The sequence below is a fragment of the Mesoplodon densirostris genome, chromosome 4 (assembly GCF_025265405.1).
Source record: "Mesoplodon densirostris isolate mMesDen1 chromosome 4, mMesDen1 primary haplotype, whole genome shotgun sequence".
NCBI classification, from domain to species: domain Eukaryota; kingdom Metazoa; phylum Chordata; class Mammalia; order Artiodactyla; family Ziphiidae; genus Mesoplodon; species Mesoplodon densirostris.
The window spans coordinates 119,485,588-119,511,769 of NC_082664.1; the positions used below are offsets into that span (position 1 = coordinate 119,485,588).

The following is a 26,182-nucleotide window of genomic DNA, read 5'->3' on the forward strand; positions in this document are numbered from 1 at the left end:
TCTGGGAATGACAGGCCACAGATCCACTCAAACCACCCTACCCCCATTGCCTACAGCCCACGGTGAGGCTCCACACAGGCCCACATGAAGACACATGACACAGCAGGACACAGAGGGCCAAATGTTCCCCTTTATTATGGTTCATTCAGTTACCACTGACAGACACATTGGCTCAGGCAGGTCAACTGCCAGTTGGAGAATGGTCTGTGTCTCCCAGAAACAAGGAGGGGCAGGGGGCACCAGCAGAATGCAAAAGCAGGTGACTGGCTGGCCAAAGACCTGAGGATTTCCAGACTGACCTGGGCCTTCTTCCACCCAACCCTCAAGCCAGACCATCCAGCAGAGATGAATCTGTGCCCAGCCCCCACTTCTCATACTGGCTCCCTCCCCAGGAAAGTGCATAGTTGCCTGGAGATGCAGCAACCCAGGGCCTGGACAAGCTGGGCCACACACAGGTAGCAGGTCTTCCTAAGGGCAGAGCCAGGGCATGGCCATACAGGTCTAAGCCAGGAAAGAGAAAGGGCGGGTAGGACAGGAAATCGACTGGAGGTGGCATCCAACAGGTCAAGGATGCTGGGCTGGCAACTGGACCACAGGCCTCCTAGAGTTACCACAGAGACAAAGAGGAAAGGGAGCCAGAGGTCTGGGAGGGGAGAAAGGAAACGGGAGGAAGAACCTAGACCTAGGGTCTCTTTTCAGATACTAGGGGCTGTGACAACTGCTTTCTGCAGAGAAAGTGGTAGAGGAGAGAGCCAATCACATTCTGGCCCAAGCCTAAGGGACCATTAGGAAGATAACTTCCCAGAGGCCCTAGCTCCCCTTATAGAAAAATGAAGTACCTGGAGCTCAAAGCTCAGGATGGCACCTGGAAATCCAGGTGTTAGGTTCTAAGCTGGAGCCACCCAGAGTGGCCAGGCGGGGTTTGGTTTTTTCAAGACAAATAGCCCAGGTGGGAGGTGGGGGCAGTGAGTGAGAAATGGGCAGCTGCTCCTTGGGTGAGAACCCACTCCCCTCCAGGCCTCCGAGAGAGCCAGGGCCTCTACCAACAACATTCTCACAATGCCTGGGACAGAACAGGCCTGCAGTCACTGGCCTGGAAAGGAAAGGGGTTGCTGACAGGGTGAGGAAGGGCCAAGAATCAAGTCTAGTAGGCAGAGGGAAGCAAGTAATCTTGATTTGAAAAAAAACAAGAGCCAGAGAATCTCCCCTCCCACCCCACCTAAACTGAAATCACATTCCAGCCATTGTGCTTCCACATAGGATTGGGCCTGTGCTTCTTCCTGGGCCTTGAGTTCAAGTGCCCAGAACTGCCCCATGACCAAGAGTGAGCTGGGGTGGGGGCGATGCATGATCCCCTCTCACCGGGCCCTGCCTGCCTTCTCCTCTGATCTTCCCTCCAGAACCAGCCCTCTGAGCCTATCCCTTCTATCAGACCCAAACAGAGCAGCTATTGCTCCCAGGAATCCAGTGGTCATTCAGAGACACCTAGCACCTGCCCAGTGGGCTTGGGCCAAACAAACGACACCCAGGGACCAGTAGCTATTTACATACCCTCTGCTCCAGCTGCACCTTTACACCTGAAAATTGCCTGGACACTACCTAGCTCTTCAGGGAAGGTAGTGGAATCTGCCCTTATGGATGGCAGATGCAACCTAGAACACAGTAGGGGTAGGGTAGGAGAATCAGGCCACAGCCGGGACATAGGCAGACGGGGCTCAACGGGGCTCTGGGAAGAGAAGGAGGGGAAGGCAAAGCAGGGAAGAGAGGAGCCTGCCTTGCATTTCCATCCCCTGGGATTCAGGTACCCAGGTGGGCTCCACATCTCCGGCTGTGGGCCCTCCCACATCAGGGCTAAGGCTCAGCTCCCCTGTCTGTTTCCTGGATCTGGGAAGGGGCTCAGTCTCAGGAGCAGATACAACTGGGACACTCAACCTTGGAGAAGACAAAGAAAAGCCACATAGAGAAGAGAGAGACCCTGGGCAGAAGAAGGGACCACAGGAATCTGACAGCAGGAAGAGAGGAGGGGAGGAGGAGGTTGGGGGCGGTGGCGGGGAGAGACCTGGATCAGAAGGAGCAGAAGAAGATCCTCTGCAGGTCTCCACTCTCCCCACTACCATCCCCATGAGTTCTAAATACTGCTGCTTCCCAGTAAGACCAAAAGTGAAACAGTTTCAGCTCATAACCCTTGGGAGGGGGCCAGGCTCTTCTGCTATGCCTCCCCCTGCCCCATGAAGGGTCCCTGGGCCAAGGTCAGAGGGGGCAGCCTGGTGGAGGGTGGGGGGCTGGCTTAGTTCTAAACGTACATCTAGCACCACAACAACAGAGACCTTCACTGCACACTATTCACAAGGGGACACAGACACAGCTATCACCGCACGGGACAGCTCCACGTGAATACAAGGGTGTGGGGGAGAAGATAAACATATATATATATATATATATATATATATATATTTATATCTGATTCTTTGTACAAAGTGGAGGAGGAGAAAAAGAGAAGGGGGAACCCTGCTTGGTCACCACAACGTGTGGCTTGAGCCCCCGTTCCACCGGCCCCCAGCCAGCTTCTGGTAGGCTTGGCTCGTTCACATCTCATTGGAGTATGTGTAGTTGGGGGTGGCAGAATACTGAGTCTGCGGCTGATTCATGGCACCCTGCGCCGCCCCCATGGCTGCATTCTGGGCCGCCTGCTGCACGTGCGGGTTCTTCCATGCCCCCGTGGTCCACTCCTCCTGAGCTTTGCTGAAACTCCCCCCGCTGCCCCGATAGAATTTATGAACCTGTAGAATGAGGAGCACAAGGAAGGGTTAATCAAAGGGAAGAGGCAGCCCATCCAGAAAAGACATGGGAGCCAGAGAAAAGTCACCGTAAAAGCCAGTCCTCCCTCCCACCCATGCCCTGTGCACTGGGAGCAAAGTCCACCAAGCCATTCCAGAGTGAGTCCCTTGGAAGACCCCTGGGTCCTCTTGTAACTTGGGAGAAGGGTTGTTACAGATCACAGTCCCTCCCCAACACCACCCTCTAACCCTTGAGGTGACCACATACCATGCTGAGGGCAATGAAGGAAAAGACAGCCATGACCGTGAACATGACCGTGGGAATGAGCATCACCACCGCTGAGCCAACGTTTGTTCCGAAGAAGGAAATGGTAGCGATCCAGCCGCTGCAGAAATAGGCCAGCTGTGGGGCTGCCTTGCATGGTGAGGGGTACCCAGGAGCCTCCCCACTAGAGTAAGGGACCATCTCATTGTCACAGGGAGAGACGATATCATTGGATGCAAAGGGCCTGTGTCAGTGGTTCAGAAAGAACCCTTGGCTCAGGAAACAAGCTCCTCAGACATAAGGCTTCCTTCCCTCAGTTTAATCTCATGATGTTTGATACTCCTCAGCACTCCTAAAAACCACTGCAAGGTTCTCATTCCCCTCTGATGCTATGGCTCTGTTTACTATAAACTATCCTGAATCCTTTCACACTTCCAATAACTCATGGTGTTCCCACAGGCTAGGCAGCTTAGCCCACAGAAGTAAGCAAAGGACACACCCCAGGTGCCACCTTGCTAGCCCTGGGTCAGTCCCAGACACCCCGTCTCTTACCAGACACCCCAGCCTGGGATGCCCACAGCCTGGATGATGCTGATGACCAGCTGGGCCATGAAGGTGAAGAAGAATGCCATGAAGCTGAAGGAGCTGTCAGTCCTGCAACAGAGGAGATGGTTTCCATCACCTGGGTAGAGAGCCAGGGCTTCCCTGCCTTCAAGACTTCTAAGTCCTTCCAAGTTTAAGTGGGTACACAATAGAGAGAAGACATTTAAAGGCCTTAGTTAAGAGGCCAAAACAGGACAGCGTTTACCCATGGATCTTTGCAAGTTTCCATGTGTTAGGCCTGTGTGTACAACATTATATAGGGAGAGATCTCCTTATGAATGCACCACTCACTGGTACATGGATGGTTGGCCCCATTGGCACAGAAATAGATGGGTCCACTGTGGCAGGAATAAACAAACCCATTGTCAAAGGGTTGGACAGCCCTACTGGCACCAAGACATCTAGGTACATGGATGGATGGTCCCATAAGATAGAAAGTGTCATTGGCACAAGAACGGACACACTACTGGCACCAAGATTATAGCCTAATTGGCACATACATGGATGGGTCCAATAGGCAAAGATATTTGAGATCACACTGGCACTGAGAGGGTCACTCCATTGGCACAAAGATTGAAAATCCCACTTGACACAAGGCAGACACCCATTGGCACTAAGACAGCTAGCCCTACTGATACATGGGTGGGGAATCCCTTTGGCACAGAGTTGGATGCCCTCATTAGCACATAGTGTCAGTGGCACATGGATGGCTTGTTCCATTGGCACGTGGATAGATGGTCCACTTGGCGCCAAATCAGCTAGCCCCACGGGTACAAGGATGGACAGCTCCATCAAGAGAGGTAGCCCCATTGGCAAAACTTATCATGCAGCTAGCTGCCTGGGGAAGGGTAAACAAGAACAGGCCTGGTTTCTATGTTGCCCCCACCCAAGGGAAGAGTGAGGAAGGAAGGAACTAAGAGAAAGGTTCTAACTTCCAGCCCTCTCACCCCAGCCTAGAGCTCTCAGGAAGCCTAAATCCTACCTGGCAGTTTGAGCTGAGGGTAAACAAAGGGAAAGTGAGTTTGCAGGATGGCACAAAAAAAAAAAAAAAAAAAAAAATTAAAAATATGTAGAGAAGAGACAGTGGAGATGGGCAAAGAGACAGGGTTAGGAGCTGGGGTTCAGCACCCATCACTTACTTGAAGGCCTTGTAAATGGGCCGAAACCAGCAGACGTAGGAGCAGGGTGTGAAGAGGATGAGCCAGAGAAAGGCGAGGCCAAAGTTGGTAGCTCCCCCGCCTCCGATCAGCCACGCGAGACAGCCCACCAGGTTCACGGTCAGCGTTACGCTATTCACTGCAGACCCAGGAGCACATGCACACACAGAGACAGACACCAGACACACACACAGACACCAAGGCCCATGAAGAAATATATGAGCACCCAGACACACACACATCCCCCACAACTCAACACAGACCCACAATCAAACACAGGCAAACAGCACAAGCACAGAAAGATGAAGACACATACAAACACACATGCAAACCGCATTTGTACAGAGTCACACCCACAAGTCACATCAGTGAATACACACACACAGGTACACAAGACACACATATACATACACACACACACACAGGGAGTACAGACTGTGAGAAAGAAAACTGGGAGCTCAGACCAACCCCTTCCCACACCCGTTCCTGGGGACCTGAGAAATCCAGAGAACAGAGTCTCCAGATCAGGAGCTCAGAGCCTCAGCCCAGCAAGCCCTGTTGAAGGGCCCCAAAGCCTCAGCCTGGGAGAAATGCTCTTCTCCTTATAAGAATTTCTCCTTATAAGAATGGCCTCAGCCCCTGGCCATCCCAGACCCATAGCAATCACCAAGCCCAAGGCACAGGAAACCCATCTTCCATCTTCTCTTGCAAGGTAGGGCATGAAAAGGGGAAAGTAAAAGGTAACATCTCTTTAAGCCATTGTACCATCCGCTGCACACTTAAATAGGGCAGGCAGCAGTGGCTGGGATCTGTCTTTCTTTAATCCATTTCTTAGACAACTATTATGCCACCTCCTCCAAGAAGCCTTCTTTCACTACTGCAGCCTTATTCATCTCCCATCCCTCTGACCTCCTGAACATTTGGGCACTCTCATGCTTCCCCAAGTACAAATCCCAGCCCATCAACCAAACTAGAAGCTCCCCGAGAGTGACACCCAGGCTCCCCCTCCTCTGTGCCCACATAATCTAGCTGAACCTTGGAATCACTGTATCCTTGAGTCACAGCCAGCAGGGACCTCAAGTCTCCTCATCTGATGCTGTCACTCACACACACCCAGGTCATCTGACATAAGGGTGCTCCTTTCCTCGAACATTAGACTGAGTCCATTTAAGGCCCCACAAAGACTTATTGAATAAATAAAGGAAGGCACGCTTAATCTTGGCCTCAAACAGCCAGGTATCTATGGTCTTGGCTTCTGAATAGAACCCTGAAGCATCTCAAGGGTTATATACACTTCCTTGGGAACACAGCATCTGGCGGGCACCTAGTGAGGACTTAGAAAGATATTTATAGCCCTTAAATCCAGCTCCTGGATGAGATCCTCTCAGGGGCAGAGTCCGCAGAGCCCAGGGCCAGTGCTCCCCAAGTCGGGCCTGACAACGCTGTCACCTGTGAAGGTACACCCTTCTCAGGGCCCCTCACATTGAGGGTAAGCATTTCTTTCTGTGGGTTTCAGCTGTATTTCCTCCATCCCTGTTTACTGCCCCCAGATTTCCTGGAACCTTGGTGTTCTCACTGAGTTTATTTGCTCTTTACATAGAACAGACATTAAACTGCTTTTATATTGGTTTACATCTCTCTTCCCAGTCCCACCTCTCTCCAGCTCACTTGATCTAGTGCCCTGGCCGTAATTATTCTACTGCCACAGACCATGAGAAGTTGGGGCTTTTAAACTCTCAACCTCAAAATCTTAGAACATTAAAACTCTAGACGCAACACAGAGCTACGTGGAACCACAGCGATCACTGAGACAATACCCTCTTTCCTATAAATGAGGAACCTGCCACTTGGGAAGTGGAGTGACAAGCCCAGCCTCCTCCCATATCTCCTAAATCCCAGCTGAATGTTCTTTTTGAGCAATTTTCCAGAGAAAGCAAGAAAAATGAGGCTTTGAGGGGAGGATTCCTCTCCAAATCCAGAATCCTGAGGCAGTCATCAGAGGTTCCCTGGAAAACTACTCCAGTGAAAAGGAGAAGGAGAAGAAGAAATGAGGAATTACACCGCAGACAGAGACCCCCACCCAGCTGCTCTGTGACTGGGAGATGGGGAGAGGCCTAGATGGGAGGTTGAGGGAAACTGAGGCCTAGCTGGGGAGTCGGCCCAGGAGAGGAGCCTGCAGGAGTCAGGGAGGGAAAGGCTTACTGGCCCACACAGATGCTGCAAGTGAGGCTGAAGGACACCGGGCCTGTGGGGACCCCGTCCCAATGCCCAGCACCCGCCAGCCTTCCCCCTCCCCCATTCCCCAGCTATGGCCCACCCCCATCCCACAGCACTCACGCATCCAGAGGTAGTAGAGGCGCTTGGTCATGCTGAGATGCTGAGGAGGGATATCCGCCTCAAAGTCTTGGTAGAAACATGGCTTGAGCGGGATGAATTTGGGCAATGGTGGGAAGTTGTTCACTTTCTCTGTGGGCGAGGCACATCATATGGTATCACCCTGAACGTTCCCCTCCCTGATGGTCCAATATGATCACTCTTTCCCTGGCCTGGGCTGCGATCTTGGCCCCTGTGGGCACAGGCCACTTTGCTATCCCCACCCAGCTATCCCCACTGCCTCAGGTCTCCCAAAGTAGCCCTGAGGCAGTGTCACTGTCTCTCAGAAGAATAAAAACAATAAACACTGTCCATCAGAGGTGCAGCACCCTCTTCAGTGGGGGATCAGTTCCAGGTAGAGGAAGCAGCATGGTGAGTCTGGGTACGTGGGTTCTAGCTTCCACTCCAACACTCATGCTCTTGGGTGAGTCACTACCCCTCTCCAGACCTCAGTTTATCCAGTGGGGTGGGGGTCAAACTAGATAGTCCCTACAGGTCCCTCCAGCTCTGAGCCTTTGGAAACCAGACAACTCAGAAACCAGAAGGAAAAGGTCTCAGAGTATTAGAGAGTAATGGTGACAGAGAGGATGGAGACTGAGCCACCCATGTCACTTATAAGTCAGACAGACAATAGGACCAGAGCATCAGGATGCGCTACCCCTGGTCCCCATGGTCAGAGGTCTGACAGAGGGCTAGACAGTGAGGGTCTTGGATAAATAGGCCTCCATGGGGAACCAGGGGAAATCCAGGGGCAAGAGGACAGAAAGAACCTGACCTTCAAAAACTAGGGGGCGTAAAGGGACCCCTACCCTAAGTTCACTGTTACATCCTACGCAAGTGGCCCACCCTCTCCTTACCTGACATGATGGCACCAGCCAGCCCAGCGGCCTGTCCACTTCTCTTTATCCTGAACTGGAAGGAAAAAGAGCCAGAGAAGGTTGAGGATCATGGCTCACCCAACCTAGTCCTTCTCTTAGTCCCAGCCAGGCTGGAAACTCCCTGGAGCAGGATTCATCTCACATTTCCATGGTGGAATGAACCGGAGGCAGCTCCCACCTCACAGAGCAGCAACGAAGACCCAGTGCAGCCAAAAATAAATAAATAAATAGATAGATAGATAAATAAATAAATAAAATCTGTCAAAAAAAAAAAAACTGATATGGAAAGAACTCCACAATTATAAGTAGTTGAAAAAATGCAAGACATAGAATAGTTTATGCTACCTTTCATATTGAAAAAAAGAAAAAAAAGGAGGAGAGAGGAGAATAAAAACATTTTTTGCTTTTATCCCCAGAATCCTACTTCTAGTTATTTACCCACAAGTAAGAAACAACAAATACATGTTATTCAACATGACACTATTTTGCAATAGCAAAATGTTGGAAACAACCTAAATGCAACTGTTTGAATAAACTATGGTACATCAGTCAATGGAGTAATATATAGATGTAAAAAAGAATGAAGATGATCTCTATGAACTGCTATGGAATGATTTCCAGGACATACTGTTAAGTAGAAAAAGCAAGGAATTCCCTGGTGGTTCAGTGGTTAGGACTTGGCACTTTCACTCACGGGGCTGGGTTTGATCCTTGGTCCGGGAACTAAGAACCCACAAGCCTTGAAATGCTGCCAAAAACAGAAACAAACAAAAAAGAAATTGGAGAGAACCATTAAAATTGAAATAAACAAAAACAAACGAAGCTATCTATACTGTGAATTGATAACACAATCACACAGGAAAAAGAATTAGCCAAGTGACTTCATCTCAGTACTCTGTGTTCTCTTAGAGGGATATATCTCAAGATCAAAAACAACTGGAAAGAAATCTGAAATCTTAGCAGGTTTACTGTTACTGTTGGTACTAGTGTGATGATTCTGAAACTCTGTCATGTGAACTGTAGCAGACAGCATATGAGAGAATGTGTCATGTTGTTGGAACCTGGGTTCTCAGTGTTAGGTATGGAGACAGAATATGGAATATAGGAAGGTAAGACAGAGTCCTGTGATGTTGGATTTGAATTGGAGGCATCAATATGAACTCATGACTTTAAAAATATGTGGCTGGTCCCAAGCCAGGACAAGGAAATACAACATTAGCCTAAAACATCTTGTGGTGCCAGAAGCAAGAAGGAATTCAACTAATTGGTGTCAAGAGGACACCAGTTTGAAGGAGCTACCACCAGCCATATTTGGGAGAATTAAGAGCATGAAAAATAATGACAGTAATATAACATTATTAAAAAATAATCCGTGAGTCCAAAGTGACACTCTTATTTTTAAAAAGAAGAGGGAGGAAGGAAGAAAGAAAGCTATTCTTTTCAGAAGAATGTTAGCACTAAGTGTAGGAGTGACAGAATTAGAAAATCTCTTAATTTTGCAATCATGAATGTAATAGCTGATTCAGACAAGGATCCTCAGTGGCCGCTAAATCTTTCACTGGATGAAAGGTTGTTGGGGAATTCCCTGGTGGTCTAGTGCAGCGGTCCCTGACCTTTCTGGCACCAGGGACTAGTGTCGCGGAAGACAATTTTTCCATGCACGGTGCAGGGGTAGGGGGGTGGGGGTGGTTCAGGCGGTAATGCAAGCGATGGGGAGCGGCAGATGAAGCTTCGCTCTCTCACTGTGCGGCCCGGGTCCTAACAGGCCTCGGGCTGCAGACTGATGGGCGAGGGGGGTTGGGGACCCCTGGTCTAGTGGATAAGACTCTGCACTCCCAGTGCAGGGGACCCAGGTTCGATCTCTGGTCAGGGAACTAGATCCCACGTGCATGCCACAACGAAGAGTTCACATGTCACAACTAAAGAGCCCAAGCGCTGCAACTAAAGATCCTGTGTGCCACAACTAAGACCTGGTGCAGCCAAATAAATAAATAAAATATTAAAAAAAAAATAAAAGCTACATGGCAACAAAAACTGATGTGTAACCCTTGATTGAATCCTGGTTCAAGAGGGAAACACTGGGATATCAGAGGAAACTTGAATATAGACTCTAGATAATATTATTATGTCTATGTTACATTTCTTGGGTGTGATAATGTTATTGAGGTTATGTAGGAAAATGTCCTTTTTCTTAGGAAATATGTGCTCAAGTGCTTAGGGATAAAGTACCGTGATATCTGAAACTTGCTTCAAATAGTTCAGAAAAATAAGAAATAATGAATGGATAGATATAGACAGAATCAAAGCAAATGTGGCAAATGCTAACAATTGGTGAATCTGAGTGAAGTTATATGAGTGTCCCTTGCATTCTTTCAACTTTAGTTTAAAGTTTTCAAAATAAAAAGCTGGAGAAAAAATGAGTAACGTCAGTAATGGATCATAACACACTGAAAAGAATGCATAAGTGAACTATAATACACAAAAGAGAGGGAGGAGGGAAAGAAAAGTTCTAATATAGAAAGAATGACATAATTTTTTAAATCATTATTTTGCAACCCCTAAGCAGAACTGATACAGGTAAGGATTATCAATGGCTGCTTAAACCACTGGGTGGAAGGTGGTTAGGGAAGAGGGGAGTCACACAGTCTGAGTGTCACCCCCCAGATTATTTATTCATCACAAGAGAGAAAAGGTACTTCTATAATGAGAGGATCTGGCAGACCAAGTGACCAAACTTAGCATTTCTGATAATGGGACAAAAGGACATTATGTGCCTCATGATGTGATACACACAGAAGGACATAAGATCATCAATGCAGTATTACTGCCAAAATCTTTAATCTAAAAATAATTATTAAGAAAAAGAATCTGACGAATCCAGACTGTGGGAAATTCTCCAAGATAAACGTTAATGTAGTGAAAGATAAAAATTGTTAAAGGGACTCATCTAAATTAAAGGAGACTAAAGAGACATGCAACCAACTTCAATGACTGGTCCTGGATTTTTAAATCACAGCTATAAAGGACATTTTTAGGACAAGTAGAGAAATTTGAATATAGACTGAACAGTAGATATCATTGTTCAATGTTAAATTTCTTAGGTGTTGTGGTTACATAGGAGAATATCTTTGTTCTTAGGAGATAACATGCTGACATATTTAGAAATACAGTGTCTTGTCTGCTACTTACTTTCAAATGGTTCTGCAAAAAAATCAGATAGGGAATTCCCTGGTGGTCCAGTGGTTAGGACTCGGCGCTTTCACTGCTGTGGGCCCGGGTTCAATCCCTGGTCAGGGAGCTAAGATCCCTCAAGCCACGAGGCACGGCCAAAAAAAAAAAAAAAAAAAAAAAAAAATCAGAGATGTTGATAGACAAAGCAAATGTCACGAAATGTTAACAGCTGGTGAATCTAGGTGAAGTACCCTAGTACAGGTGTTCATTGCACTGTTCTTTAAACTTTTTGTAGCTTTGAAATTTTTCAAAATAAAAAGTTGGGGAAATAGACATACAGATGGCCAACGTGTATCAATACATGAAAAGATGCCCAACATCACTAATCAATCATCAGGGAAATGCAAATCAAAACCACAATGAGATATCACCTCACACGTGTTAGAATGGCTGTTATAAGAAGGATGAGATACCAAAGGTTGGTGAATGAAATCTTGCCATTTGTGACATGAATGGACCTTGAGAGCATTATGCTAAGTGAAATAAGTCAGACAAGGAAAGCTAAATAGTGTATGATCTCACTTATTTGTGGAATCTATAACAAAATAAAGTTTTAAAAAGCAAACAAACAAAAAACCAAGCTCATCCATAGAGAACAGATTGGTGGTTTCCAGAGGCGGGGGCTGAGGGGTGGGTGAAATGGGTGAAGGGGGTCAAAAGGTACAAACTTCCAGTTCTAAGTAAATAAATCACAGGGATGTAAGGTACAGCATGGTGACTACAGTTAATAACACTGTACTGCATATGTGAAAGTTGCTAAGACAGTAAATCTTAAAAGTTCTCATCACAAGTAAAAGAAATTCTGTAACTATGTGTGGCAGTGGATGTTAACTAGTTTTATTGTGGTGATCATTTCACAATATATACAAATATTATGTTGTATAAATATCATTATGTTGTACACTTGAAAATAATGTATGGCAATTATACTTCATAAAAATAAATAAAGGGACCTGGTGGTGCAGTGGATAAGATTTGGCGCTCCCAATGCAGGGGGCCCGGGTTCAATCCCTGGTCGGGGAACTAGATCCCACATGCATGTTGCAACTAAGAGTTTGCATGCCACAACTAAGAAGCCTGGAGCTACAACTAAGGAGCCCGCCTGCAGCAACTAAGGAGCCCATGTGCTGCAACTAAGGAGCTGGCAAGCCACAGCTAAGACCTGGCACTACCAAATAAATAAATAAATAAATATTTTAAAAAAAATAATAAAATAAAAATTTAAAAATAAATAAATAAATACTTTTAAGTCAGGAGGGGGATATATACAGTTGCATTTGGTAATATATGCACAAAGAATCTCTAGTAGGACATCAGGAAAAAAATAGTTGTGGTTCCTGGGGGCCAGAGGAACTGAATACGTGCGGAGTAGGGGAGTAGGAGGGAGGAAATTTTTACTATGTATCTTTATACCATCAAATCCAAGACACCATCAATTTTAAGATAGATCATTATCTTATTGAACAAAAGAAAGAAAAAAATGCCACCAACTTATAATGATAAGATGCCAAACTCTTAAAGACACAGACATTAAAATGTTTTCGGAAATATCAAAATGTTCATCTTAGAATTGATGAAATTTAGGACATCTTTTTGAATTATGAATCAGGTAAATGTATTACCTGTTTAAAAAAAAAAAAGAAAAGTCAGGCAGAAGAGGATGAGCTGGCAAAGAATGAGTAGGAGCAGCTGATGAGGCAGGAGGAAAACCAGGAGAGTGTGAAGTCTCCAAAGCCAGGAGTAGAGAGTGGACAAATATGACAGATGCCACTGAGAGGTCCAGCATGGAAAGGGCTGGACTGAAAAATGTTCAGTACGCTCAACAACAGCAAGTCACCTGTGACCCCAGCAAGGACTACTTTGGTGGCGGTGGTAGCTGGGAGTTGGGGGGAGGGGTGGAAGGGGCTAGTAGCAGCCAAATTAAATAGTTGAACACGTAAGCTGAGAGCAGGTGTGGACAGCACGTTGAAGAAGCCTGCCTTGGAAGAGAACAGAGACAGGGTACTACCTGGGTGGGCTATGGGGTCCAGGGAAGACTATGTCTGAGGGTTGTTTGTTTAGGATGTTAATAAGCTAGAGGTGTGAAAGATCCAGGGAAGAGGTGCAATTACAATAGAGACAGAGGTTAATTAATGGAGCAAAGCCCTGAAAGGGGGAGAAACATGAGGTCCAGTGCAAAGAGGTGGGACAAGCCTCAATCCTAACAGGTGGGAAGGAGAACATGACACAAGCAGATGGGGGAGGTTTGAGGCCTTGGAAAGGACAGTGCATGTCCCACATATCTGCTTCAATTTTCTCTGTAATAGGGGAGACACGTTTGAGTTGAAAGTGAGGTGGCAAGAGTAGAGGATGCAGCTAAATCAAGGGGCAATTACACCACAGCCTGAGAGGTGCTCCAGGAGAGCAAGTACACAAAGCTGTGGGAACACAGAGGACCTCCCTGGTCCATCCTGGAAAAGCCAGGGAGGGCTTTATAGAGGAAGCGATATCAGAGCTGAATCCTGGAGGATGAATAAGAGTTTGCCAGGAAAGGAAAGAACCAGGAAAGCACATGCAAAGGGAAGGTCAGGAGAGTAACAGCATGGTGAATTCAAGGAACAGAAAGAAGTAGAGCACACACAGATAAAGTCCAAAGTGGAAGGAAGGAAGAAAAGGCAACAATAGGGTTGAAAGGTGGGAGGGGCCAGTCATCCTGGCCTTGAAGGCCATGAGCAGGATTTGAGCTTTATCCTGAGACTTGCGAGCCACTGAAGATTTCTATTCTTCTTCTTCTCCTTTTAAAAAATATAACCTCAAAGTTTCTTTTTTAATAAAATGAAATTATGTTGCTTTTTAGTAACATGTATAAAAATATCTGCAAGTTAAAAAAAAATCAAAGTGCATAAAGTAGAAAATACAAGTTCTTCCAAAATCCACCTTCTCAGTGGTCACTGCTTTAACAGTCTGACCTTTAGGTTTTTGGTTTTTATGTATACATAAGCATATATGACAAAAATGAGATCATTTTGTACACGCTCTTTTATAACCTGTTTTTTTCCACTCAATATCTCATGAAAATGTTTAATGTCAATGAATACAGGTTATCTCAACCTTTTTAATGACTGGTCAACCAGGTCAACAACATCCGTGGCCACAGAGTGGTCAGGTGTGACATGGGCTGATTTGGTAATTAGGAGGTCACAGCTTCAGGAAGTGGTGGGGTAGAGGTCAACTGCCCAGAAATGAGGGAACATGAGGAGAGGAAGAGGAACGAGTCTAGCACTAATCTTTAAAAAAACTCAGCTGAGGGACACCCCTGGTGGTCCAGTGGTTAAGACTGTGCCTTCCAGTGCAGGGGGTGTGGGTCTGATCCCTGGTCAGGGAGCTAAGATCCCACATGCCTCGCAACCAAAAAACCAAAACTTAAAAAAACAGAAGCAATATTGTAACAAATTAAATAAAGACCTAAAAAAAATTTTTTTAATCAAAAAACTCAGCTGAGACTTTAATATAACATAGAGGATATTAGTGTCAACAAAGAAACACCATACACTAAAGGATTAATAGTAGCGATCTCTTGATAGTGACATTACAAGTTATTTGCTGTCTTTCTTTTATCTTTATTTTCTAAAATTTCTGCAACAGTCATATATCACTTTTCTAGTGAGACAAAGCCAAAGGTTTAAAACAGCAGCTAGAGGAAGACATACAGTTAGAAAGGTTTTTCCAGATAGGAGACTGGGAGGAAGGTATTATTAAGGAAAACAGTGGAGAGGCTGAAGATTCAGTAGAGGGGGAAAGAGCTGACAGACACTGGTATCTCAGGAGATAGGTAGGGCCAGCACCCATAGCACAGAGTGGGCATGTTAGATTAGGAGCCCTCCTTCTACTAGGATTCAAGAAGTAGAGAAACATAAGTGTGGTTCCAACTCCCACATACAACCCCCCCCCCCCAACTAACCCTCTCCATGAGTAAAGGACTTTGGGATAATAGTCCAAGTTTGGAATACTCCTCCCATGGAATAGAATGGAGAGCTGATGGGAAGAGGAACGGGGTTTCTAGAAGTGATGGAGGGACAGCTGAGGCTGGAGACCCTCCACGGAAGCAGAACCAGACTGCCCTGGTATGTGATGACCACCAGAAGCTTTCCACATTCTGAGTGTAGAATCCAGAATTGGGGGGTCTGCTGCTGGGGTGGGACGCACAGGCAAAGTGGCATGGTCATTGAAGGTATGAGCCAGAGAATGGTTAAAATCCTGGACCATGGAGTCCAGGAAGGACACAGAAGGTGTCATGCTCATGAGATAGAGAAAATGGAGGTGTCAGAGAACTTGAGGTCTCCTTGAGGTCCCAAAGTAGGTAAAGCAGAAATTGGACTGTGGTCAGAGAATGATACTGGAGTTTAAGATTTTGGAGGTGGCCACATGCCAATGATGACCAGACTCAGGTGTAGCTGGTAGAAAGGGTGGCCAAAGGAGCCATTGCCCTCCATGAGACAATGGGATGTGGAAAGGGAGACTGTGGTCCAGCACTGATGTCCTCCAGGGAAACAAAGAGAGGCAGGGGGAGAGTGGGCAATAACTAGATTGTAGGAGTCTCAAGGAAGGAGGCTCTAACCCTGGCTCCTACCTGACCCCCGTCTGGTCCCAGGCTGTCTCCCAAAGGTGTGCCCATGGTTACAGAAAAGTCAGTGTAGCAAAGTATGGATGGTGGGAAAGCCAGCACTCAGGGCCAGAGCACAGAGCAAGGCTGCCTTGTTTGTACATGGTTAGCCCAGAGAGAATTTAGGCTTGGGAGGGCTACAGGAGGCTGAGGTCACAAGAATGGAAGGTTCCAGGCTCTTCTGCTCTTATAGCAGGGCTTAGCCTTTATACTTGTGTTGGGGGAGAGGGGAGCAGCAATGACTGGCCTCTGCAAACCAAAGTTCTTAAACTGCAAAATGGGAGAAGTAGCAATTTATTCCTTAACTGAGAGTTTTCATAACGCTGGGAGGCATTGGGGGTGCTACATATCCCCCCAAAGATGTAGGCCTAAGGAAGCACCTCCTTAGTTATCAATAAGAGAGCAAATACTAACTGAATTTTGTTCAAAAAAACAGACTATAATTTATTCCATTTCTAACTGTGAAGTTGGGAGGACAGAAGTTCCCACAGTAAAGAGAGTGAGGCCCGTGGCCGAGAGGAGTCAAGTCTGGCCTCAGATCAGGACAGGGACCTGGGGTTAGTTCTAGGACTCCCTACTCACCAGCCCTCCCTCCTCCCCAGCACGAGCCCCCATCCTTGGCATAGAAATGGTCATTTTCTTGCTATCTGCCCAGAGCCTATCTGCTAAGATGGAAGTTTCCCCCTCTTGCTCTACCTCTGGTCCCCTTATCCCACACCCAATCCCGTATCTCCAGCCCTGATGTCCCCAAACTATGAATATTCCTCATTGCTATCACTGTCCTATGATGACTCTTCAGTAGCCCCTACTGATCCTGTGCTTGGCAATCAAGACCTTGTGTCAATCAGCTACAAACCTCCGACCCACCACCTTTTGCTTCTCTACCACAGGCTGACCTGCTTCCCACACAACCCAGCTTCATGCAGATCATATCAAGCCATCCTGTCTGCTTCCAGTGACCCTAAACCAGAGCCCTATCAGCGCCTCTGAGTCCTTCTATTTTTCTCACATCCCACCTCTTCTGGGAAGCCCTTCCAGACATCCCTGCTGTGCCTCCCACTGCTTACATTCTGAACCAGTTATTGGGCACCAAGTGCTCACTCATTCTCATCCAATCTCTTCCTCGTTCCATCATGGATGGGGCTTCCAGGAGGGACCCAGCACAGGGCAGGGCACAGAGAACGGTCAATCATGTTCTTGCTTAAGCCTACTCCCGGGATAGGAGTGGAGCAACTGATGCCCTCCCCAAATCAGGCTAAGCCCACAGCTTCTGTGAACCCTGCTATACCACACTTCCTCCAGGAGACCTTCAGAGACTCCAGGCTGTCAGCAAGGAAGGAAGTGCAGCCTGTAGAGGAACTGCTGTGGGGAGGGGGCAGGGACAGGGAGAGGAAGGCAGAGGGAGGGGGGAGAAAAGGAAAAGGAAGAGGTAGAAGAACTGAGAAGAACGCTCTAAACTAGAACAAGCAGCTTCCTCAAGGGAGGTCGGTACTTAGTCCTATTATTTCATCCCTAGAGAAAGGTGCTGGCAAAGAGATACCCAGAGAGAGGAATCAATTTGTTCAGAGGTGGCCAGCCAGCCCACCAGAGAAAGGGTTAAAGAAACAGGAACAGAGCCCAAGGCCCCTAACCAGAGATCCCCTCCCAGGGCCCTGCTAACTCTCCATGGGTTTGCTAGACATAAGAAGACCCTCTTTCTGTGGCCCATGACCAGTCAGTCCTCTCTCAGCAACTCAGGCTCATCAAACCCAGATCAAATATCAACTAGCACGATCTGTGCAGCCCCAGACAAAATCTCTCTGCCAGTCATGCCCCTGCAAGAACCATTTCCCTCTCTCAGAGGCCTGCCCCTTGGAGGCCGAACAGTTAGGGCACAGGCTGCAAAATTCTCCAGACTTCTCCACCCCATGCGCACAGTCACGTGGCTGGACTCACAGGCCAGGCTCCCCAACAGCTATGCTTAATTCCCACCTCTATGCCTTTGCCCAGACTATTCCCCGAAAATGCCCTCTGTTACCTCTCCTCTCATCCCAATCTCACTGCCTCCAAGAAGCCTCTTATTTACTGCCTCTTGCCTCCCTATCTCTTTGTGCTCCTAGTGTCCACGGGAAAGTCTGCCCGCCCCCCCCCCCAACTCCTTATCCTGGCATTGCCGGTTTGAACTGCCTGAGATAGTGAATTCTCAGTTCAAGACTATACTTGGTTTTCCCAACCTTTGGATCAGGAGCTCCCAGAGGCAGGGGCAGAGACGGGTTCCCAAACATCTCACCCCAATCCTCGTGACTGACTCCTGTCAGCGTTGGAATGAGCTTCATCTGGCGCCCCCAACACACCACCCCAAAGTCCTGGCGGCCCACAGGCTTAAGCCAATGCACCCATCCCATGAAACACTGAAGCGGTTCAGACGAGCTGTCCAAAGGTCCGCCGCTTCGCTTAGGCGGGGTCTGGGAGGTGGGGAGTACAACCTGCATCCACCTGCAGGCGCCTCTTGTGAGGAAGGACCCAAAGGAGGCCACAGTCACCCCGCCTCCAGACGCCCCCATCCCAGGCCGCGTGCGCCATCCCCAGGAGGAGGAGGAGGCCTGTTTCCAGGGAACGCCAGGTGGGGCTGAGGGGGTATGGAGGGCCCAAGGCCCAGGCTCCAGAATCCAGGGGTCTGACGTCATCCAAGACTGGGTTCCTTCTGTGGGAGCCGGAAATGGGGATGGCGGGGGTTGGGGGGTCTGGGGAACCCGAGATTCTCTTCCCCCGCCCCAACAGGGAAGGTCACCTCGACTCTGCGCCTCTCCAGCTCGACCTGCCCCCGGCATCCAAAGGTGAAGCGTAGGGTGTACAAAGCTGGAGATGGGGTGACCCCCTCTCGCCCTGCGCCCAACTTCCCTACAAAGCCCTTTTCTGGCCCTTTAGGCCCGGGACTCACCCGCTGCTGTCGCTCGGCTGCGGAAAGGCCGCCGCGCTGCGCTGCTATGCACCCAACGATGCGGCGCGGAGCCGGCCGCGAACGGCTCCGGGTCTGGGGACGGGGTGCGCGAGCGTGCGCGCGCCTCGGGGCCAGTTCCTCGCGCGCCCGCGCCGGCCTGCCTGCAGCAGCCGCTCTCGCGAGATTCCCGAGCTTCCTCTAGGGCCGCTCCTCCTGAACTCGCGAGAAGGAAGGCCTGGTCATCCCCTCACCTTACAGGAGCTGTCCGAGGTGCTGAGTTCCAGGGGCAAGGCCAGATCAGGTGGTCGGCAGGCACGGGGACAAGAGCAAAGCGAGAACGTCGAGGAAGAGACCCAGAAATGGGAGTCTGGTACCAACAATCAGAGCCTCAGCTTCCAAATCAGTAAACTGGGGAAAATAACCTCCCATGCCAGTCCCGGGAGCCACTGGGACGTACCAGAAAGTAAGAATGAGAGGGAGCTTTGTGAGCAGGAGTGTGATGACTGGTGAAAGCCCTTCAGATCCACAGACCCGAAGTGACAGAGAGGGGTTGGAGGATGGTAGATCAGAGATGAAACATAAAGAGACAAAAAAAAAAAAGACATAGACAAGGACACACAAATCCAAAAAAGATAGACATAGAAAGACAAGAGAGGAGAGCCATGAACATAGAGACATAGAAACACGAAGAGACAGAGACATGGAGAGATCAAGATTTGGAGAGGGGAAAAAAAAGACAAAGAAAGATAGAGGGGAGAGAGCATGAGGAAGTGAGAAAGAGATAAGAAATAGGGACTGACAAACTACCCAGAGGGATAGAAAGGGAGAGGTCTGGAAAGAAAAACAAAAAAAGAAAGAGAGAGAGGGAGGAAGAGAGAGAGAGAGGAAGGGAGAGAGAAAGAAAGAACCTGTGTTATGCAGAGATGAACACTGAAAGTGAGTAGAAATCAGGCTAAATGTTTAAAAACCCAGAACCAATGAGGGTTGAGAGAGACCCACTTGGAGAGATGGGGCTGGGAGTGAAAGACAGACTGGCTTTTATTGTGAGTGATGTTTACATTGTAAACTTCCTGTGGGATGTCTACAACCAGGGCCACCCTCTGTCCTGCCAGCCAATGGCTCCTGCCCTCCACAGTGCCCTCCGCCCACACCATCCTGGGCCTGGAAGGGGGCCTCAGTGGGTGGGAGACACTGAGGGGATTCTTTGCCCAGAATAAGGGTCCATTGTCTGGTCTCAGCCTGCTGGGAGTGGGGCGTCACTCCCACAGCTGGGATAGAATGGGGGCCAGAGTGAAGAAAGGCAGACAAGAATTAGTGCAGGAGAGGCAAGGAAAGGGAGGGAGCCTCAGGGGCTATGGAGTGTTGTGCAGGAAGCATAATCTATGCCAATCAGAACAGAAGAGTCATGGACTACAGGGCAGGACAAAGAGGTTCTGCTTTTGATCCTGTCCCTGGTTCACTTGCATAATAACTGCCCTCTATCCTGCTATAAGACAAGCTTTAGCTGACTTACAGAGTTGTGAGAGGACCCAATGAAATGAACATGACCCTGAGGAGGTTATCAAACATGGCTCCTGCAGGAGAGATGTTGGGAGTCCATGTGGGCCTCAGGAAAGATATAGGGTTCACATCAGCCTCCAGGAGAGGGGTCTGAGGTCCATGTTGAAATCTACAGTGGAGATGTCTGGGATCCACAAGGAATTTACAGGAGATATCTTGTGGTCCGTGTGGGTCCTACAGGAGAAATATTTGGGTTCCCATCTGAAATCCACAGATGACTTTTCCCGAATCAAGAGAATTAGAAGGGCCTCCTATTTAGCTAACAACTGAGGCAGGAAAAGTGCTCAGGTCCAAAGTCAGAAGCCCATCTTTGTCCCAGGGGATTGTACGTTCAGAATCTGGGTAAATAGAAGGAAACAATGCTTCAGGATTTACAGCCATTTAAACAAACTTTTACTCAACAAGCATTTGTTGATTAACTATGAGAAACAGCATAGTGCAGTCATTAAGAATATGGACCTAGAGGGGCTTCCCTGGTGGCACAGTGGTTAAGAATCTGCCTGCCAATGCAGGAGACACGGGTTCAAGCCCTGATCCGGGAAGATCCCACATGCCGCAGAGCAACTAAGCCCGTGCGCCACAACTACTGAGCCTGCGCTCTAGAGCCCGTAAGCCACAACTACTGAAGCCTGCGAGCCACAACTACTGAAGCCCATGTGCCACAACTACTGAAGTCTGCGCGTCTAGAGCCTGTGCTCTGCAACAAGAGAAGCCACTGCAATGAGAAGCCCTCGCACCACAACGAAGAGTAGCCTCTGCTCGCCGCAACTAGAGAAAGCCCGCATGCAGCAACAAAGACCCAACACAGCCAATAAATAAATAAATAAATAAGTAAAATCTAAAAAAAAAAATAAGAATATAAACCTGGAAGGCAGACTGCCTGCCCCTTCCCAATTGTGTACATTTGAGCAAGGCACTCACCCGTACTGAATCTTAGTTTTCCACATATGTAAAATAAGGATGATAATAATACCTATGTCTTAGAGTTCCTGTGAGGATTAAATGAATTAACACGTGTAGACATAGGTAACAATTGAGACAGTGCCTGGTACACAAAAAGTGTCTAATAAGTGCTGGCTCATACTGTGTGCCAGGCTCTGGGGACACGTCTTTCTCATGGTGGAGAGCAGGAGTAAAAGAGCCAGAGCCAAACCATGCAATGACAGTTAAAGTTTCTTCTCAAATGGGGTGGATGTCACATCTGCTCACATGCCACTCACCAACACATGTCCTATGGCTAATGCCAGGGCAACAGGGAGACTTGCTCCCTCTAGAGGATGCAAGACATGACAAACAGTGGTGATGTTTAATCCTATAGCAGGGAGAGAGCAAATGACTGGGAACAGTAATCCAGTCACCTACAGGGCCAGTTGCAGGCTGCTTATCTTTTCCTGCTCAGCTGTGGTAGGAGGCATGTTGAGGCATGTCCACCCAACAGTCTCTGGAAGAATATCTATTTACAGGACAGTAAACAACCGGAAAGAAAAGAGGATTAGCATTTACTGAACCCTATATATATCTGAGTGAGATGTTAAGCCTCGAGACTATCCTATGAAGTAAATGCTTTTATCTCCATTTTGTAGATAAGGAAAGTGAGGTCCGGAGAGGTAAGGTGATCTGCTCAGAAAATAGAATTGATGTATCTAAGAAGTGGAAGAACCAGTATCTTTAGGTTGGGTTTCCCCAGAAGCAAACACTGCTGTATTTGAGAGATGATCCCAGGAAGCACTAGTAGAGGAGTGGAGGAAGTTGAAACAAAGAAATGAAAGGAACTCATTTCAGGGTGCAGTAATGAGCAGGTTACCACTGTGGGCAATTCTACTGGGGACCTCCAAGACACAATGCAGAATACAATGAGTTATCCCACCAAAAGAATGAGGAAACTAAGGGTTGAGAGCTGCTCCTGGAACTTGCAGATTTCCTTGTGTACCTTCTAAGCAGAGAACGCCCTTAGGCAGAAAATCCCAGGGGCTCACATACAGTAAGAATATAAGAATAAGAATATAAACATATATATGGAAAGAAGATAAGAATAAGAATATAAAAAGCCATCAGGAATGGCTAAAGGGACACTATGTAGTAGTATCAACTACAACCAAGATCTAAATCCAAGCCTGTCTGCCACATGCCACAATTAAAGATCCCGCATGCCACAACGAAGATCCTGCTTGCCACAACTAAGACCCAGTGCAGCCAAAATAAATAAATAAATAAATAGATAAATAATATTTTTTAAAAAAAGGGATGGGGAGAAATTGGAACCGTTATACAGTGCTGGAAGGAAGGTAAATGGTGCAGCCACTTTGGAAAACAGTCTGGCAGTTCATTAAAGAGTTAAACATAGTTAAACCTATCAGTTCTACTCCTAGCTATATACACAAGAGAAATGAAAACATATATTCACAAAAAACTTGCAAATTCATTGTAATTTTATTCGTAGTAGCTAAAACCCAGAAACAGCCATCAACAAGAGAATGGATACATTATTGTATATTCAAACAATGGAATATGAATCAAAAATAAAAATGAATGAGCAATTAGTAACTACAACACGAGTGAATCTCAAAAACGTTATGTTGGGCAAAATAAGGTAGATCAAAAAATACATGCTAGGAGGAATTCCCTGGTGGTCCAGTGGTTAAGACTCCAGCTTCCACTGCAGGGGGCCCAGGTTCGATCCCTGTTTGGGGAACTAAGATCCTGCAAGCTGTGCACGCAGCCAAATAAACAAACAAAAACCATATTATATGATTCCACTTATATTAAGTTCAAAACCAGGAAAATTAATGTGATAGAAAGCAGAATCGTGGTTCCTGGTTGGCGATGGGGGTAGATTAGATTGACTGGAAAGGGACAAGAAAGAAATTTCTGGGTGGTGGAAATATTCTAGATCTTGTTTGGGGTGATAGTTAAAAGGTATATAAAACTGTCAAAACTTACCAAACTGAAAACTTATTGATTATAACTCAGTAGAGGACTGTTAGCTTAAAAAAATGGGGATCCCTGAGGCAGCTTGAATCTAGAGAACAAAGGTGATTCCAGACCTCCAACCTCTTGCCCATACATGAAACCCAGGTCAATGACCACCTCTCATTGCTTCTCTTGTACCAACAGTGCCCCCCATAGACCACTTGGGGGCGCCCACGCCTGCACTTGCACTTGGCATCCACTAACACTTGCAGAGCTAATTCTCTGCAGGCAGCTAGAAGTGCTGGGCACTGGGTAGCCTGCTGGCCTACACACAGCTCATTTTCATCACCACCACCTCTTGCAGCCTTGCCAGCAGCTCTGAACATGCAACACCCACTGCTCACTTGTCGAGTTAGAACAGGAGTGCCCCTCCCAACTTGCTCCAAATAACTGTCAGAGAGAAAAAATACCTTTCACAAGTCCCAGCTTGGGCCTGGCCTGGTAAACAGTGGCCTCGGTCACTGGCTGAGCCCATGGATACCAAAACCACAGGACATGTTCCAGTCCTCACCTGCCTGAAAAGTTATATTGCAAAGCCAGTCTTGCTTCTACCTCTTCATCCTGATACCTTCTTCCCCTGGCAACCTTGCCCCCTGCAAAGTCCTCCGCTACCTCTAAGGAGCCCAGGGCTCCCAGAGCTCTGTCTCTGGTCTGAATTCTCCTCTGCATTCCAGCCCCGTCCCAAGCTGGAACCCCAGATATTTTCCCTATATTTGTTCCTCCTCCTGTGATCCTGCCTCCAAAAATGGCCCTATCATCAGTGATAAGACATGTTGACATCATGTACCTCCTGATAGGCTTCACTGACTTCTATGATTTTCTTGCCCCCCCAAAATGCATAACCTCAATTTAATCATGAGGAAAATATCAGACAAACCAAAGTTGAGGAACATTCTACAAAATAACTGACCAGTACTCTTAAAAAAATGATAGTGTCAACCCTCAGTTACCCAAGCCCGACCCCTGGAAATTAAGTCCTATCAATTCTGTTTCCCCATACCCACTACCCAATTCCATCACCACTGCAATAGTCTCCTCAAAGACATTACATCCTTTAGTGCAGCAGTCCCCAACCTTTTTGGCACCAAGGACCAGTTCTGTGGAACACAATTCTTCCACGGAAGTAGCAGGGGGAATGGTTCAGGCAGTAATGCGAGTGATGGGGAGTGATGGGGAGTGACAGATGAAGCTTTGCTCATTTGCCTGCCACTCACCTCCTGCTGTGCGGCCCGGTTCCTAAGAGGCCGCGGGCTGGTACCGGTCTGCAGCCTGTGGGTTGGGGACCCCTGCTTTAGTGTTTCCCCACCTGACACCCTCTCAAGCCATTCTCCTCCAAGCAGTCACAGGAATCTTAGTTATGCCACTCTCTTACTTAGGACACTCCCGAGGCGACCCACTGCTGCTGTCACCCAGCACAGCTTGTAGTCCTAAGAATTCAGATTCTCTTTTACCTCCTTGCTTTTGCACATGCTGTTCCATCCTCTCCTCTCCTCACCTGACTCCCATCCCTGTCCCTTTGTCCAGAAATCCTTACTGTTTTTAGGACTGGGATCCAGAGGATCCTCTCTAGTAGATACTGCCCTTACTCCACCCTCAAGGTACCACAAGGCCAGGTGGAGCATCCTATAACCTGCTGGTTTCTCCCTGGCAGACACACGATGGCCTGTGTCCCTCGACTTGCCACTCTCTGTCCTTCATTATTGCTGTCAACAGCTGGGCTTAGCTCGCGTTGCTCCTCTGGCTGGCTGATTCCTACTCATCCTTTGATGAGTCTCACTCCTCTGGAGGGCTCCCTGGACTAGGTACCTCTGCTTCGTGCTTCTCTCCCTGCCACCCAGTGCTGTGTTGTTATCTAGGTGCCTGACTCCTCATGAGCCTGTGAGTTCTGGAGCAGGAGGGAGGGAGCAGGTCCACATCTGAATTGTTCACCATCACCCCAGTGCCAGTCTCAGGGGAAGGAGACCTTAGTTGAGAGGTATGTTTGCTAAATGTTTGACAACTGGCTCTTTAGGGGAAAATGTGTACATAAATATACACATATATTTATTACGTTTTACTGATATGTATGTGTAACAAATAACTTAACACATAATAAAATATACAATACTCCTTATTGTAAATTTCATATAGCCAGTTGATTCTCAGAGAATGTTTTCATTGGTTTTCCCTTAACTCTTGTATCTATAGCCAACTTATAGTTACAATTGATGAAGGAGTGTAGATAATCAACAAAACAATAAATCAAACTGTAATTATAGTATTTCTAACTTCTGTGATGTAAATATTTTCATCATGGCTGATTTTGAGCTACCAACATGATGTCACTGAATGCAAAGTTGAGAAAAGATGTACCGTAGCACACCATTATGTAGTATTTCCACCACACAGAGACAAGAAACATAAATAACTTAAAGAGCATGAACAGTAAAATGTTGTAAAGTTATTAGAAAGTGATGAGTTTTTTTTTACAGCTCAAAAAATATGATTTATTACCAACATGTTTATTTTAAAGTCTATGGAAAAGCTTTTCTAAGGCATGGTAGAAAGTGAAACAACATATCTGTTTTGTTTTTTCGTAATTGAATTTGGTTTTTGAAAGCTACATGTTCTCACAAATTCTTGGCACCAGAGTAATGTTGATAGAGATCATTCCATACAATGAACTTTTAAAAAGAATTAATTTATTTATTTACTTTGGGCTGCATTGGGTCTTTGGCGCTCCGCGTGGGCTTTCTCTATTTGCAGCAAGCGGGGCCTACTCTTAGTTGCGGTGCGCAGGCTTTTCATTGCAGTGGCTTCTCTTGTC

At 47.2% G+C, this 26,182-nt stretch overlaps 1 protein-coding gene across 3 annotated transcripts; it reads right to left on the reverse strand.

The window, feature by feature from the left end:
- Nucleotides 1-129: 129 nt before the first annotated feature.
- Nucleotides 130-18,965, reverse strand: SCAMP5 (secretory carrier membrane protein 5). Of its 3 annotated transcripts, none has more exons than XM_060096989.1 (9): nucleotides 18,847-18,965; nucleotides 11,243-11,351; nucleotides 8,748-8,801; nucleotides 8,033-8,087; nucleotides 7,140-7,268; nucleotides 4,785-4,941; nucleotides 3,595-3,696; nucleotides 3,046-3,163; nucleotides 130-2,780 (listed from the first exon to the last, which is right to left on the reverse strand). In XM_060096989.1, the coding sequence occupies exons 4-9, from the start codon at nucleotides 8,037-8,039 to the stop codon at nucleotides 2,586-2,588; spliced, it is 708 nt and encodes a 235-aa protein (XP_059952972.1). In that variant the 5' UTR covers nucleotides 8,040-8,087; nucleotides 8,748-8,801; nucleotides 11,243-11,351; nucleotides 18,847-18,965; the 3' UTR covers nucleotides 130-2,585. The 3 variants fall into 3 exon arrangements, with proteins under 3 accessions (XP_059952972.1, XP_059952970.1, XP_059952971.1); XM_060096987.1 differs by having other exon boundaries at nucleotides 8,682-8,801; XM_060096988.1 differs by having other exon boundaries at nucleotides 8,682-8,801; nucleotides 11,243-11,360.
- Between the last annotated feature and the right edge of the window lie 7,217 nt (nucleotides 18,966-26,182).